The sequence below is a fragment of the Vigna unguiculata genome, chromosome 1 (genome assembly GCF_037176805.1).
Source record: "Vigna unguiculata cultivar grain cowpea cultivar isolate G323 ecotype 2 chromosome 1, ASM3717680v1, whole genome shotgun sequence".
Lineage (NCBI taxonomy): Eukaryota > Viridiplantae > Streptophyta > Magnoliopsida > Fabales > Fabaceae > Vigna > Vigna unguiculata.
In genome coordinates this window covers 36,414,494-36,430,384 of record NC_140792.1, presented here as the reverse complement: position 1 = coordinate 36,430,384, position 15,891 = coordinate 36,414,494, and the positions used below count along the sequence as shown (strand labels likewise).

Sequence of the window (15,891 nt, the reverse complement as noted above, 5' to 3'; positions counted from 1 at the left end):
TGTTAGGTGTAATAAAGTAGTTTCGAACCTTAGTGTAGTCAAAGTTCTCTCTAATAACAACCGTCCCACCTTAAAAAAACACTTACGGGAATCATAAAAGCTGGTCCAGTATTTTGAATTTGAGTCAAAATAACTGGTTCTAGAAGTGTCAAGTTTGGTACATAATGGTTTGTTTTCTAAAAGATGGTGGTAGTGACATAAATCAGCGGTGGAACCGGGAAGAGTAAATGGTATAAGAAAGAAGAAATCTTTGGCGTGAGTTGAAAATTAGAACTTTGTTTCTTTCGAGCTGCATGACTTGGACTCGCTTTCCCCCCCTCTCTTTCTGTCTTTTGTAAAAGAACATGACAACGTTAAACTATCTATTAACTGAGATAAATGTGGAAGCAATACTCAACCAACAACGTTAGATTGAGATAAATTTAACTACGGTTGATACACTACACCATGAACATGCAAAAATAAAATTCCAGAAACATATTCGTTTTAATGTTTGGTATGGTAGGAGCCACTTACATTCTGGCTCTCTGATCGTAATTTAAAATTCAACAAGTGCGATGAGTTGTTTAATTTCCACATAAAGACACACGAATAATAATTACCCATAACCACATAAGCATCTTATATATATGGGAATGACGTGATTCTTGCAAGCTGCAACTGAAACTTTTGTTTATTTCGCCAATTCTGAAGAAGGGTCCTCTTGGAATCTGATACCATCTAGCTGCTCCATGGAAAACTATCATGTTTGTGAGGGTGGGAGAGGAAGATACTGATTTTTGATGAAAGAGATAAATGTTTATGTTTATTTTTTTTGCTTTTTATTATGATAATAACAGATAATTAAAACAGCAGTATACAATACTAACCATAGAATTATCAAGTACTTAAAGAAAATCTCTTCCTTTTATTTGATTTCCTTGAGAAGATTAGGACTAAGCCGTCAACTTTGGCCATGGTTCAATGTTACTGTATATACATCAGTACTTGGTTATTTTGGAGTTTGACACCATTATATTCTGTGGAAAATTAGAAAAAGCTCTTCTTAATCGCTGTTCAGAATCTTAACTGGATAGCTCCTACGAAAAATAATTAGTCCTCATACACATACCTATTCAAAACATGTCACTATTTCTTTCTTATTTTAGTTCATAATCTTCCATTTACACCCTCATAACACACTATAAAACAAGTTACACCAACTCAACTTATAATCATTTGAGCTTAACCAAGTTTGTCGAGAAACCATATACCTTGCATCGAACACTTTTCAAACCAACCTGCATCATGGAACAAGAACTCATCATGTTCAAAGGTTCATGGAAAGGCAATAAGAGTTGCTTCAAGTGAAGCTGGATATGATCCAAGGATGAGGTGGCGTGCTGCTAATCCAGCAGTAGAGACCACACGCGCTTGGAAGGGACAACATGGTCGTGCGGCGAACTCAGATAACACCTCACTTGATAACGATGAAACTTTCAACAGTTTCATTCGACGTGCCAAGGGTAAACTTAGAACCGTGTCCCACATCTGTCGGGAGCAAAGCAACGTTACACCTGTACCACTACGAGATGATGACGAGGCTAATGCTAGGGATAACCTAAACGACTAGTTTTCGAATTTTATCAAGAGTTCGAAGAAGAAGTTGAGAAGTACATCAAGCATGAGGAAGCATGGTTCCTTCAACAGACGGTGACCATTGATAAACCAGGGAACCTCAAAGAGAGTGATTTGACATGTGGGTCCATCCAATATTCTGTTATATATACTGCATGAAAATAAGATCCTAAGCCATGCAAGCATTATTATACTTTACATTTTTTTCTATTTCAAGCACAGTAAATGTGAAATGTTTATTTGGGGGGAATAATTTCGACTGGTTTATTGTTTGTTTGTAAGAAATTAATATACATTGATGTTTTGTCTTTAATGAAAGGTTTCTGATTAATCTGTAGTGTTTTTATTGAAAGAATAATTAATATCATTTTATTAACAGGAAGGATCAGAGGGCAGCTATATATAGGAAATGACTCAATGAACATACATACCTGCATTAGACCCAACACCTCTACTTCTTCACCGACTTTAATGACGCCTTGTTCAACACGGCCAGTGGCAACTGTTCCACATCCCTTCATCACAAATGAAAAATATAAAGTAGCTGAAATGATGGAAACCATTGCCCCCATATTTATTTATGTCCATACAATCCAATATATGTAATGAAACAAATGCAGATTTTGAGAGAACTAAGTGTTGAAAATAGAAATTTTGATATTCTCTTTAAGGGAAAAAAAACAATTATATGAGACAACAGTTTTTAAAGCACTATGTTAAGATTTAAATTACCACTGCGTCATATCATTACAAAGAGCAAGGCCGTAACAAATGCTACCTCTTTTCCTTTTTTATTCTTCAAAAACCCTAGACCGAATTAAGAATTTGAAATTTAAGATTTTGAAATTTTATCCTTCACCTAACTAGAGATTTAGAAGAACAAGAAAGAATTTGTTAAAGTGACCACAGTTACAAAGATGACCGGTATTATAAACATCTATTCCACATATGCTCCAGTGTTCATAATCCCATCTACTTATGATGTTAAGCACATCAATAATTGCTGTAGTTTGAGTGAACTGAAAGAGCATATAAGGAATTTAAAGCAATTTTAACGTAAACAGAATAGTAATAAATAGTACTTCTTAAACAGTGTCGTTACCTAAACGGTGTTTATACTGGAGCAGATAGAAAGTGATAGAACATGATAAAAACACAAGACTTACATTACAAATTGTAACAATTTTATAACTGAGGCCATCTTTACTTCAATGAATCTGCTTTCTTCAAAAATTAACCCAAAAAATAAAGTTCAGGTCCTTTTACCTGAATTGAGAACACATCTTCAATTGGCATTAGGAAGGGCTTGTCAAGTTGGCGAACAGGGTCAGGAATGTATGCATCTACAACATCCATTAATTTTAGAATGGCCTGTCTTCCAATCTCGTCATTTGTACCCTGTAAAGCAGACAACGCTGAACCTCTAATGATCGGGATTTCATCCCCAGGGAACTTGTAGAAGCTCACTAGCTCTGCAAAAAACATTATCATAAAAACACATTTTAGCAAACACAAAGATTACAGAAACTTAAGCAGGTTTATTCATTTTCTGAGCATGGACAAGAGAAGAGAAGCCTTAGAGAAACACCCTACCACGTAACTCCATTTCTACAAGCTCTAACAACTCTGGATCATCAACAACATCAACTTTATTTAGAAAGCAAACAAGAGATGGCACACCAACCTGCATAATACATTTAAAGATAAAATATGTCAATCTAGAAGTAAGGAGAAAGGTGTAGACGTTCTAGGTATATATATACAAACCACATCAGTAGAATACCTACTTGGCGAGCAAGAAGAATGTGCTCCTTGGTTTGAGGCATTGGTCCATCAGGTGCAGATACAACAAGTATACCACCATCCATCTGGGCAGCTCCCGTAATCATATTCTGAAAAAAAAAAACAGACAATTATAAATCATACAGTGAACAAAATAGGAATCTAACAAATGCAGCTGTTGCCAATATACAGTGTAATCAATACCTATAAAATATATTTTGTTACAAACTAATCTACTTCCAAATTCCTAGCATAAATTTTCCATCTCATTTTGAAAAGAAGGTCAGGCTACACAAGCACCAAAATATGCTAAATTCCACAATTAACTATTATACAAGGTAAAATTGCTTAAATTTGTTCGCCACAACTTAGCCACCCAGCTTCCATTAGGCAATTGATAACTCCAATAAAAAAAAACATTCTTAGAGAAACTAAACCAAATTCGAAAGCTTACTTTAACATAATCCGTGTGTTCAGGGCAGTCCACATGCGCATAATGTCGTTTTGCAGTCTCATACTCCACATGAGCCTGAAAACCGAAATATAGAGCAAGCATACATATCAACAGAAAACAACACAATCGATTGCAAGACCAAAAGAGTGCGATTCCATATCGTTGCAATGGTGATTCCTCTCTTCTTCTCTTCAATAGCCTTGTCAATTTCATCAAAGGCCACAGCCTTAGCCTTCCCTTCATCCGCAAGCACCTGATCAAACCTAATTGAGTAATAAACACCAAAACATCCACCTCAACACACATTTAAACAAAGAGTGAATCAAGACCTTGGTGATTACCGCAGTTAGCGTGGTCTTCCAATGTCCACGTGTCCAATAGTTCCGATATTAACGTGAGGCTTCCTGCAAAGTCAAACAATAAGATGAACAAAACAAGTAAAAGACATACTAATAACGATTACTGTTACTTGTATATTTTAAATTTTGCGACGAAAAAGAGAAAGCGAGAGTGTTACGTTCTGGTGAAAGTTGCCATGGATCTCCACCATGGATTGGAATTGAAAGAATAGAAGGAGGTGGAGGTGGAGTCACTGGGAGTAGAGAGAGGAGAACGAGATACGGAAGAGTGGATTTGAGAGGCTAAGGGGAAGAGGCGGCGAGAAGTGGAAGAGGAGTGTCTGAGAAGAAGAGTGGCCATTGAAGAAGTGATGAGGAGAATGAAAAGCCCTAACTATGGAGTGGAGAGGTGAGGGTTTTAGGAGAAGGAAGACAAAAGCGAAGAGCAGTGTGTGCGAAGAGCGAGGGTTTTAGAATGGGCGCCCGACACCGACCCGTCATATTCGTGCGGCCCAATTCGAGCACTCTCATAATGTTTCGGAGCACATACATACTTCTTTTTTTCTGTTACAAATGTTTTTTTCTTCTTGCTCCGACAGAAAATATTTGAAGTGATTTTTATCTTATTGACTTAATTTAAAGTTTTAGATAAATGAATTAATTCGTGTCTGGTTTAACTTATTTAGTTAAATGGTATCTTTTGGTAAATTTTAGGTATATTTTATGAGAAATAATTATGTTCGAGGTAGAAAAAATTATATATTAGGACAGGGTTATTCTGGTTCAAAAACTGACCATTTTTCTCTTTATTTTATTTTTTTTATGAAAATGCATTAACTTGTGATAAGTATAAATAAAATGAATAAATAAATTAAAAGATAATTTATGTAATATAGGTTTTACTTGTTTGTTTAGTATAGATGCTTTATATTCAACTTTTTTCATTTTGAGTCAACTCTAATTTTCTTTTCTTATTTTTTAAACGAATGTATAGATAGGAGTTTTATACTTTTAGTCGGTATTTCCTCTTTTGAATTTTTAAACGAATGTATATAATTGTTTCTTTGCTTAAAATCATTTGCTTTTGTCGATGAAATCATATAAAAGAGTTACGTATTGTTGCTCTTTTGTAAGCAATAAAATATTTTCGATTTTAATGTTGTGATACTTTTCAATTAAATTTGTTTTTTAAGAAACTTTTAAAGGACAATGTTCTCTTTGCATCTTTTACTCCTTATCAATCTTTATTAGTATACTTTGACTTCAATTGAAGGGAGCCTAATGGTTGATTGGATGATTCAATTTCTATTTTAAACTCTCCATTGGTTGATGGAAATATCATGGTGAAAGAAAAAAGAAAAATTTAATGATGGGAAGTTGCTTGATGATGGACAATCTCTATCTTGTACTTCTAAGATTTAGTTTTAGACATGTTCCTACAAAACTTAAGTGCTCATATTTTTGCACTATTATTTTGGTAGACTTCAAGATTTAATAATTTATAATATTTTTGTTGATGTTAATTTTTATTGTATATTTTCTTATCATACATATTAATATGTATGATACAAAAAATATGTAATAAATATCAATATCAACAAAAATATTATAAGTTATTAAATTACAAATTAAAACTTGATATAATGTATCAACTTATATTGAACTATGGATTATTTATAATATTATATATTAGAAAAAATGGTTAAAATTGAATTTGGATATATATATATATATATATATATATATATATATTAATAAATAAATAAAGGTTAAAGCTTCTAACTAGAACCATGATCATGCAAAAAATTGTGTTAGGTGTACAAACATATTTAATATTTATTTTATATAACTTAAATCTATATTTACCTGTATTTTTCTATTATATTTTCTTTTTTCCTTTTAATTTACAAAATTATTATCTCGTTTTAATATGATTTTTATTTTATATGATGGTGAAAATAACTATTCTTGTTTTTGTTTTTTGTGTATAGCTTTTTGTTCTCGATTCATTTGAACATATACTTTGCTGGTTGGATTTGTTATTTTGAGCCAATTCCTTCGAGAAATTGACTTTCATACGAATCTTTGAAAACATGAAACAAATTAAAAGTAGAAAACAATTTATAAAATGTAATAGTTTTGCTTCGTATTGTTAATCACTTTGACTATACACTTAAATTTAGCACGATAGTGAATTGAAATTAATATTATCATTTTTAAAAACACTTTACGAACAATATTGATAAAGTACAATTCGGTTAAAATAGTATAGTCCAAATTAAAATTAATATAGTTTGGTTCAAAAGTGTAATTAGAAAAAATGTTTGGTTCATAACAGTTGGTTCATATCGTTGTTCGGTTCACTAAATTCAGTTTAGTTTGTTAGAATAAAAGACAATTCAATTCAATTTGTTTGAATAAAATTAACGAAAATTTGTATGAATTAAATATAAAATATGTGACAATAATACTGACTTTGTATGTGGTAATGACACTTGCTTGACATATGACACTGCCATGTGTCATAATGTTGACTTGGATGTGAACAATTTTTTAAAATTTTTTAAAAAATTTAAAAAATAAAAAAAAAAATCACGAAATGACACATGATTGTCGTTGTTCACTTTTGGTTAACAATTTAAATGTCGTCACAAAAAATAATCAAATTGATCATAATTTATACAAATTAATATTTTTTTAACCTAAAAAAATAAAATGATATTTTAACACATAAAAAAAGTCACATCAGATTATAAGAGAAAATTGTCAAAATATCATTGTCCTTCATAAAAATATGACCAAATCGAAGAAAGAGAAACGAAACTTGGGACAAATGATGTCTTTAAGAATAAAAAAAATAATATTCTTTTCCCCCGACCTCTTCACCTTTTATCTACAACTTCCCTCTTTTCTTCAGAATTTGCTCATTCCTCGTGCTCGTTGGAAGGTGTTGCGCTTTCCTATCACACAAAGGTGTTGTCTTCTTCCGGTGAAGTGTGGGCTGGCTTACGTTTGTGTGATGTCCTAAATTACCCATATCCTCGATTAATCCGGTTGGGCTGAATCCAGCCAAACCCGAATGTTGCTTAGCTCTAGGTGCAGAGCTGAACTTAGGGTTTTGTTGTTTGTTCCTTGGTCTTCTATCAATCCAACACATTTGATCCTTGCATAAACTTGGAAAGCTTAATAATTTAGGAGACAAACATGCTAGTTTATGAAAGCATAAATACAATGTAGGCATACACAAACTTAAACATAAAACATAAACCACAAAAGTGACTAACTCCTAATAAAGCAAATATTATTAAAAAAGTAAAACACCCATGTCACATCATAAAAATAAATAATTATAAATATATTTAAATAATGGTTTAACACATCTCAAGACATCTAATGCATCATCAATATTCTTTGGACAACAATATAAATAATATTAACTACTAAGAATATTTTGTTGTAACGACTAAACATTGATAATGAAGTATGTCAAACAACAAACCCATCTTATTCATCTTTGGATTGATTTATCATCAACCAAAACAAAACCTTCTAATTATCACATTTTACCATCACATGTATGTAATCTGGCCAAATATTAATTTTCTTTTGGAACAACCAATATTCGCATGATATACATAAACACTGATGTTTAACATTTTTCACTAACTATGATCATTAACTGCAAAAAGTATTAAACTTGAATATTTTGTTAACTTCTTGATTTAATTTACTCACAAAAAATATTAAACTACCAAAACATTGAATATTTTATTTATACTGAAACTAAATATTTATAGGTATTTATTTTAATACAAAAATTTTATCAGGTTTTTATCTTCTCCCACGCGCATGAACTAACCCCTAAACGGAATCTCTGTCGGCACACTTCAGAGAAAACCACAGCCATTGATGGCTAAAAAAAGGGCCTGGAAAATCAAATTGCCGCTTGCGAAGCCGCCGTCCCGAACCAGATTGCCGCCGTCGCGAGCCACCTACGCGAACACAACCAGATCGGTGTTGCGAGACACCTCCGCTGCGACGAAACCAGAGCCAGCAGATGTCTCGCGAAACCAGGCTGCCACGATGAACCACCACACGATGACGAAGCCACGCGTTGCAGAACCACTGCAAATCAGATCGACGACGAGGGCACTTTCTGACGCGAAATCCCCATCACTGCGGCGCCGGCCACCACGCAGCCACCTGCGACGAAAAAAGCTGCCCGGAGAAGACACGAACACACCTACATTGTGAGAATCCTCCACCTCCGTTCCAAGCAGAACCGCGGGCCACCGTGACAGAAATCGATGTCGATTGCGCCAATGCGACAGCCACCACGGTACCTGCAAAAAACCAGACCAGATAGACCCCCGCGAAGCAACCCACCGTCGACGAGAACGCAACTTCAAGAAAGGGTTCAGTCTTCTTCATCGTGATTTGGCCGTGCTCAATGAAGAAGAAGGGTTTGAAATCCAAGCGAGAGACGAAAGGTTAAAGAAATTGGGGATTTAGGGTTCTTCGAAACCCTTGAGAATCAGATTTGGGGATTATCTTGATTAGGGCTGCCAACGTTTGGTTACTTCAAATTCGAAATAGACAACCTAAAAAATACGTTGTTTTTTGGTTGATTCTAAACAAAGCATTCATTCATCTACGATCACAGAACTAATGCAGTCTCTCAAGTCACACCATGCTGTTTCATCTTCTCTTTTCAATCAATTCTCTTATCAGTCTATAACATTCTTCCTATCTTTCTCAACCAAAAGCCGTTGCCTACACTTCAACGAAACCACTTCAATAATTGATTACCTGAATTCCGACTTGCAGTTCTCCAGAACCCAATCCCTTTATGTCTCCAAACGTGTTTCAGGGTGCAGATTCCCTCAAAACCCCTTATTAGTGCTCACTTTCTTCAAACAAATAGGCTTTTCCCAAAGCCAGATTCTCTCCCTGATTCGTCAAAGACCCCAGATACTGTTTACAAACGTTGAGAAAATCTTGAGACCCAAAATTCAGCTCTTTCAGATGTCTGGATTCCAGGGTTACGAGTTATGCAGCTTCATTTCAAAGAATCCCTCCATTTTGACTCATAGCTTGAAGAAAACATTGGTCCCCTCAGTTGAAGCTATTAGGAAAATTGTCTACGACCAGAAAGATTTTATTTTTGTTTTGCACAGATGTGGCTGGATACTCCCAAAGTACAAAAGAATTATGGAGAATGTCGTCTTTTTGGAGAGTTGTGGCATTCTTGGAACTCATCTTTCATTGCTACTCAAACTTCATCCAAGGCTTTTCGTTGCACAGCGGTCTACTATTGAAAACAATGTTTCTCGAGCTGTAAACTTGGGTTTCCGTGAAAATTCAAGAATGCTTGTCCATGCAATTCATACATTAAGTTGTTTGAGCGATAAAACATTTGAGAGAAAGTTGAAACTAATTAATTGTTTTGGTTTTTTGAAGGATGAGGGCCTGCAAATGTTCAAGAGAACCCCGACTTTGTTTAGAACATCAGAGAAGAAGTTGAAAGTTGGAATGAAATTCTTCTTGCATACAGTTATGCTGCCCAAGTCAGTCCTTATTCACCAGCCTAAGATTTTAATGTACAGCATGGAGGATCGCGTGCTTCCTCAATATAAAGTCTTCCAACTGTTGAAATCAAAAAATCTCTGCAAGAAAGTCCCCAGTTATATTCATGTGTTGTGCTTGTCTGAGGAGATGTTCTTGGACAAGTATATATCACAGTTCAGAGAAAATGCAGAGGAGTTATTAGTAGCATACAAGGGTCATTATCTGGAGGCATAACCATACCTTCAATTCTGTTTTTTCACTCTTCCACAGGGTTCTAATACTGAAATTATTTAGATAGTGTTGTGCATAACCATGGAATGTCTCATTGTAGTAATGAAGATGGCTCGTTTATTGTATCTGTTTATTGATTATGCATCTTTCTTTCCCATGGTAATTTGGTGGTCATAAGAACCTTGGAAGATCCACACGAAAATAAGCAATCCACTTTGACTGCTCCTTTAAAGAGGTATGCAGAGTATACTTTTCTTGATCTTGTTGACTTGTTCCCCAACTGGGATATGCTCCAATGTTGAATTGTAAAATTAGCCTGTATTCATCTTCCAGCACCCTTGTTTAGCTTTTAAATCGCTGAGCATTAATTAGACTGTTTCTATGTTGTGAATTATGTAAGTTAATTTGATTAGTCAAATTTGTATGTGCGTAAGTAGGATTGATATCGAGTTTCCTTTTACTCCCTTCCACCTTCTACTATTAAGAGAGAAAAAATCAAGAAGAACGTGGGTTGCATTAGTAAATCTTAGGTGGTACTTGAAAGTTGAAACCATTGAGACATTATTATGCTGCTTTATTGTCAACGTTTAAGACTGCTTTTTTTTAATGGCTTTTCAATGAGGGACTAAAGGTATGCATCACTGCTTTCACTTGTTTATCACTGGAATATATTTGGTAGTATTTGAACTAAGCTAAAAAATGCCAAAATATAATCCCTTCAACTGCAGCTGCAACAAATCTTCTTACAATCTCTTTCCCTTACAAGATGGACCATTCTTTGCTGTGACAGTTTCATCTTTTCACCTTGCAGTGGCCCTCCAGCCCCGTCTTATGATTTCCTGACTCAACAGCTAAACCTGAAAACAATCAAAGAAGAGTTCATATTTTGTATATTAATTCTGATGCATTATCTTTGAAGGTCCGTCTCATGATATTTTGTATCACTCTTCTACAGGGTTGTTATATTATAATAGATAAATATTACAAGAGACAACATATGTGTATAAGGACACACATTAAAAGAAATAATTATCTATTTATTTTAAAAATCAAATAATTTTAAAAATAATCTTTAGAAATACATACCGTGGGTTAAATCGATTCAATATAGAATTCGAGCATTTTAGAGATTTGTATGAAGATTTTAAATTTAAAAAACTAATAATACTATTTAAGAACTAAAATAATAATTTATTAGATATTAAAGGTTAGAGTTGAAATATATTTTTATTTTTACGGTAAATCAGTTTAATAATAAATCAAATGAATAAAATAATTATTCAGAGAAGTAATACTTTAAACATAATATATTCTTTAATAATTTATTAAATGACCAACTAATTATAAATTCTAAAATTATAAATTTAATATAATAATAAAACAAAAAAAAATATTACTTCTCTAAATATAGGGAGCCCATTAACTATAATACAGTAACATTCGCAAGAAATTTTTTTTCTTCTAGTCTCTAAAATACGCCATTTCAAAGTATAGTTTATTGTTAACTCTACTTGGTTACATAGTGAACTAATTTTCAAGTCTTTTATTAATGGTGGTAAATTCAAAACCCCATTACCATTATGAAAAAGCAGATAAGTTCTTGCATGTGATTGTTAGGTGTAATAAAGTAGTTTCGAACCTTAGTGTAGTCAAAGTTCTCTCTAATAACAACCGTCCCACCTTAAAAAAACACTTATGGGAATCATAAAAGCTGGTCCAGTATTTTGAATTTGAGTCAAAATAACTGGTTCTAGAAGTGTCAAGTTTGGTACATAATGGTTTGTTTTCTAAAAGATGGTGGTAGTGACATAAATCAGCGGTGGAACCGGGAAGAGTAAATGGTATAAGAAAGAAGAAATCTTTGGCGTGAGTTGAAAATTAGAACTTTGTTTCTTTCGAGCTGCATGACTTGGACTCGCTTTCCCCCCCTCTCTTTCTGTCTTTTGTGAAAGAACATGACAACGTTAAACTATCTATTAACTGAGATAAATGTGGAAGCAATACTCAACCAGCAACGTTAGATTGAGATAAATTTAACTACGGTTGATACACTACACCATGAACATGCAAAAATAAAATTCCAGAAACATATTCGTTTTAATGTTTGGTATGGTAGGAACCACTTACATTCTGGCTCTCTGATCGTAATTTAAAATTCAACAAGTGCGATGAGTTGTTTAATTTCCACATAAAGACACACGAATAATAATTACCCATAACCACATAAGCATCTTATATATATGGGAATGACGTGATTCTTGCAAGCTGCAACTGAAACTTTTGTTTATTTCGCCAATTCTGAAGAAGGGTCCTCTTGGAATCTGATACCATCTAGCTGCTCCATGGAAAACTCTCATGTTTGTGAGGGTGGGAGAGGAAGATACTGATTTTTGATGAAAGAGATAAATGTTTATGTTTATTTTTTTTGCTTTTTATTATGATAATAACAGATAATTAAAACAGCAGTATACAATACTAACCATAGAATTATCAAGTACTTAAAGAAAATCTCTTCCTTTTATTTGATTTCCTTGAGAAGATTAGGACTAAGCCGTCAACTTTGGCCATGGTTCAATGTTACTGTATATACATCAGTACTTGGTTGTTTTGGAGTTTGACACCATTATATTCCGTGGAAAATTAGAAAAAGCTCTTCTTAATCGCTGTTCAGAATCTTAACTGGATAGCTCCTACGAAAAACAATTAGTCCTCATACACATACCTATTCAAAACATGTCACTATTTCTTTCTTATTTTAGTTCATAATCTTCCATTTACACCCTCATAACACACTATAAAACAAGTTACACCAACTCAACTTATAATCATTTGAGCTTAACCAAGTTTGTCGAGAAACCATATACCTTGCATCGAACACTTTTCAAACCAACCTGCATCATGGAACAGGAACTCATCATGTTCAAAGGTTCATGGAAAGGCAACAAGAGTTGCTTCAAGTGAAGCTGGATATGATCCAAGGATGAGGTGGCGTGCTGCTAATCCAGCAGTAGAGACCACACGCGCTTGGAAGGGACAACATGGTCGTGCGGCGAACTCAGATAACACCTCACTTGATAACGATGAAACTTTCAACAGTTTCATTCGACGTGCCAAGGGTAAACTTAGAACCGTGTCCCACATCGGTCGGGAGCAGAGCAACGTTACACCTGTACCACTACGAGATGATGACGAGGCTAATGCTAGGGATAACCTAAACGACCAGTTTTCGAATTTTATCAAGAGTTCGAAGAAGAAGTTGAGAAGTACATCAAGCATGAGGAAGCATGGTTCCTTCAACAGACGGTGACCATTGATAAACCAGGGAACCTCAAAGAGAGTGATTTGACATGTGGGTCCATCCAATATTCTGTTATATATACTGCATGAAAATAAGATCCTAAGCCATGCAAGCATTATTATACTTTACATTTTTTTCTATTTCAAGCACAGTAAATGTGAAATGTTTATTTGGGGGGAATAATTTCGACTGGTTTATTGTTTGTTTGTAAGAAATTAATATACATTGATGTTTTGTCTTTAATGAAAGGTTTCTGATTAATCTGTAGTGTTTTTATTGAAAGAGTAATTAATATCAGTTTATTAACAGGAAGGATCAGAGGGCAGCTATATATAGGAAATGACTCAATGAACATACATACCTGCATTAGACCCAACACCTCTACTTCTTCACCGACTTTAATGACGCCTTGTTCAACACGGCCAGTGGCAACTGTTCCACGTCCCTTCATCACAAATGAAAAATATAAAGCAGCTGAAATGATGGAAACCATTGCCCCCATATTTATTTATGTCCATACAATCCAATATATGTAATGAAACAAATGCAGATTTTGAGAGAACTAAGTGTTGAAAATAGAAATTTTGATATTCTCTTTAAGGAAAAAAAAAACAATTATATGAGACAACAGTTTTTAAAGCACTATGTTAAGATTTAAATTACCACTGCGTCATATCATTACAAAGAGCAAGGCCGTAACAAATGCTACCTCCTTTCCTTTTTTATTCTTCAAAAACCCTAGACCGAATTAAGAATTTGAAATTTAAGATTTTGAAATTTTATCCTTCACCTAACTAGAGATTTAGAAGAACAAGAAAGAATTTGTTAAAGTGACCACAGTTACAAAGATGACCGGTATTATAAACATCTATTCCACATATGCTCCAGTGTTCATAATCCCATCTGCTTATGATGTTAAGCACATCAATAATTGCTGTAGTTTGAGTGAACTGAAGGAGCATATAAGGAATTTAAAGCAATTTTAACGTAAACAGAATAGTAATAAATAGTACTTCTTAAACAGTGTCGTTACCTAAACGGTGTTTATACTGGAGCAGATGGAAAGTGATAGAACATGATAAAAACACAAGACTTACATTACAAATTGTAACAATTTTATAACTGAGGCCATCTTTACTTCAATGAATCTGCTTTCTTCAAAAATTAACCCAAAAAATAAAGTTCAGGTCCTTTTACCTGAATTGAGAACACATCTTCAATTGGCATTAGGAAGGGCTTGTCAAGTTGGCGAACAGGGTCAGGAATGTATGCATCTACAGCATCCATTAATTTTAGAATGGCCTGTCTTCCAATCTCGTCATTTGTACCCTGTAAAGCAGACAACGCTGAACCTCTAATGATCGGGATTTCATCCCCAGGGAACTTGTAGAAGCTCAGTAGCTCTGCAAAAAACATTATCATAAAAACACCTTTTAGCAAACACATTTTAGCAAACACAAAGATTACAGAAACTTAAGCAGGTTTATTCATTTTCTGAGCATGGACAAGAGAAGAGAAGCCTTAGAGAAACACCCTACCACGTAACTCCATTTCTACAAGCTCTAACAACTCTGGATCATCAACAACATCAACTTTATTTAGAAAGCAAACAAGAGATGGCACACCAACCTGCATAATACATTTAAAGATAAAATATGTCAATCTAGAAGTAAGGAGAAAGGTGTAGACGTTCTAGGTATATATATACAAACCACATCAGTAGAATACCTACTTGGCGAGCAAGAAGAATGTGCTCCTTGGTTTGAGGCATTGGTCCATCAGGTGCAGATACAACAAGTATACCACCATCCATCTGGGCAGCTCCCGTAATCATATTCTGAAAAAAAAAAACAGACAATTATAAATCATACAGTGAACAAAATAGGAATCTAACAAATGCAGCTGTTGCCAATATACAGTGTAATCAATACCTATAAAATATATTTTGTTACAAACTAATCTACTTCCAAATTCCTAGCATAAATTTTCCATCTCATTTTGAAAAGAAGGTCAGGCTACACAAGCACCAAAATATGCTAAATTCCACAATTAACTATTATACAAGGTAAAATTGCTTAAATTTGTTCGCCACAACTTAGCCACCCAGCTTCCATTAGGCAATTGATAACTCCAATAAAAAAAAAACATTCTTAGAGAAACTAAACCAAATTCGAAAGCTTACTTTAACATAATCCGTGTGTCCAGGGCAGTCCACATGCGCATAATGTCGTTTTGCAGTCTCATACTCCACATGAGCCTGAAAACCGAAATATAGAGCAAGCATACATATCAACAGAAAACAACACAATCGATTGCAAGACCAAAAGAGTGCGATTCCATATCGTTGCAATGGTGATTCCTCTCTTCTTCTCTTCAATAGCCTTGTCAATTTCATCAAAGGCCACAGCCTTAGCCTTCCCTTCATCCGCAAGCACCTGATCAAACCTAATTGAGTAATAAACACCAAAACATCCACCTCAACACACATTTAAACAAAGAGTGAATCAAGACCTTGGTGATTACCGCAGTTAGCGTGGTCTTCCAATGTCCACGTGTCCAATAGTTCCGACATTAACGTGAGGCTTCCTGCAAAGTCAAACAAT

The 15,891-nt window shown here is 34.3% G+C and overlaps 2 protein-coding genes across 2 annotated transcripts; one reads left to right on the top strand and one right to left on the bottom strand.

Annotated features, from left to right (window-relative positions):
- Nucleotides 1-1,317: 1,317 nt before the first annotated feature.
- On the bottom strand, nt 1,318-4,552 carry LOC146888926 (elongation factor Tu, mitochondrial-like). The gene is made up of 9 exons (XM_085666749.1): nt 4,371-4,552; nt 3,993-4,116; nt 3,854-3,928; nt 3,405-3,509; nt 3,211-3,301; nt 2,884-3,089; nt 2,553-2,636; nt 2,049-2,132; nt 1,318-1,530 (listed from the first exon to the last, which is right to left on the bottom strand). The coding sequence occupies exons 1-9, from the start codon at nt 4,550-4,552 to the stop codon at nt 1,318-1,320; spliced, it is 1,164 nt and encodes a 387-aa protein (XP_085522875.1).
- Nucleotides 4,553-8,859: 4,307 nt separating this feature from the next.
- Nucleotides 8,860-9,993, top strand: LOC114171509 (uncharacterized). The gene has a single exon (XM_028056477.2). The coding sequence runs from the start codon at nt 8,860-8,862 to the stop codon at nt 9,991-9,993; it is 1,134 nt and encodes a 377-aa protein (XP_027912278.2).
- The last annotated feature ends 5,898 nt before the right edge of the window (nt 9,994-15,891 follow it).

What these genes read in the sequence shown, in the direction of transcription:
- LOC146888926 (XM_085666749.1), bottom strand. Translation starts at nt 4,552, where the DNA reads ATGGCCACTCTTCTTCTCAGACACTCCTCTTCCACTTCTCGCCGCCTC. An exon ending in ACATTCTTCTTGCTCGCCAA is followed by an intron (nt 3,302 to 3,404) that starts GTAGGTATTCTA and finishes TGTATTATGCAG; the next exon opens with GTTGGTGTGCCATCTCTTGT. An exon ending in AAGATGTGTTCTCAATTCAG is followed by an intron (nt 2,637 to 2,883) that starts GTAAAAGGACCT and finishes ATGCTCTTTCAG; the next exon opens with TTCACTCAAACTACAGCAAT.
- LOC114171509 (XM_028056477.2), top strand. Translation starts at nt 8,860, where the DNA reads ATGCAGTCTCTCAAGTCACACCATGCTGTTTCATCTTCTCTTTTCAAT.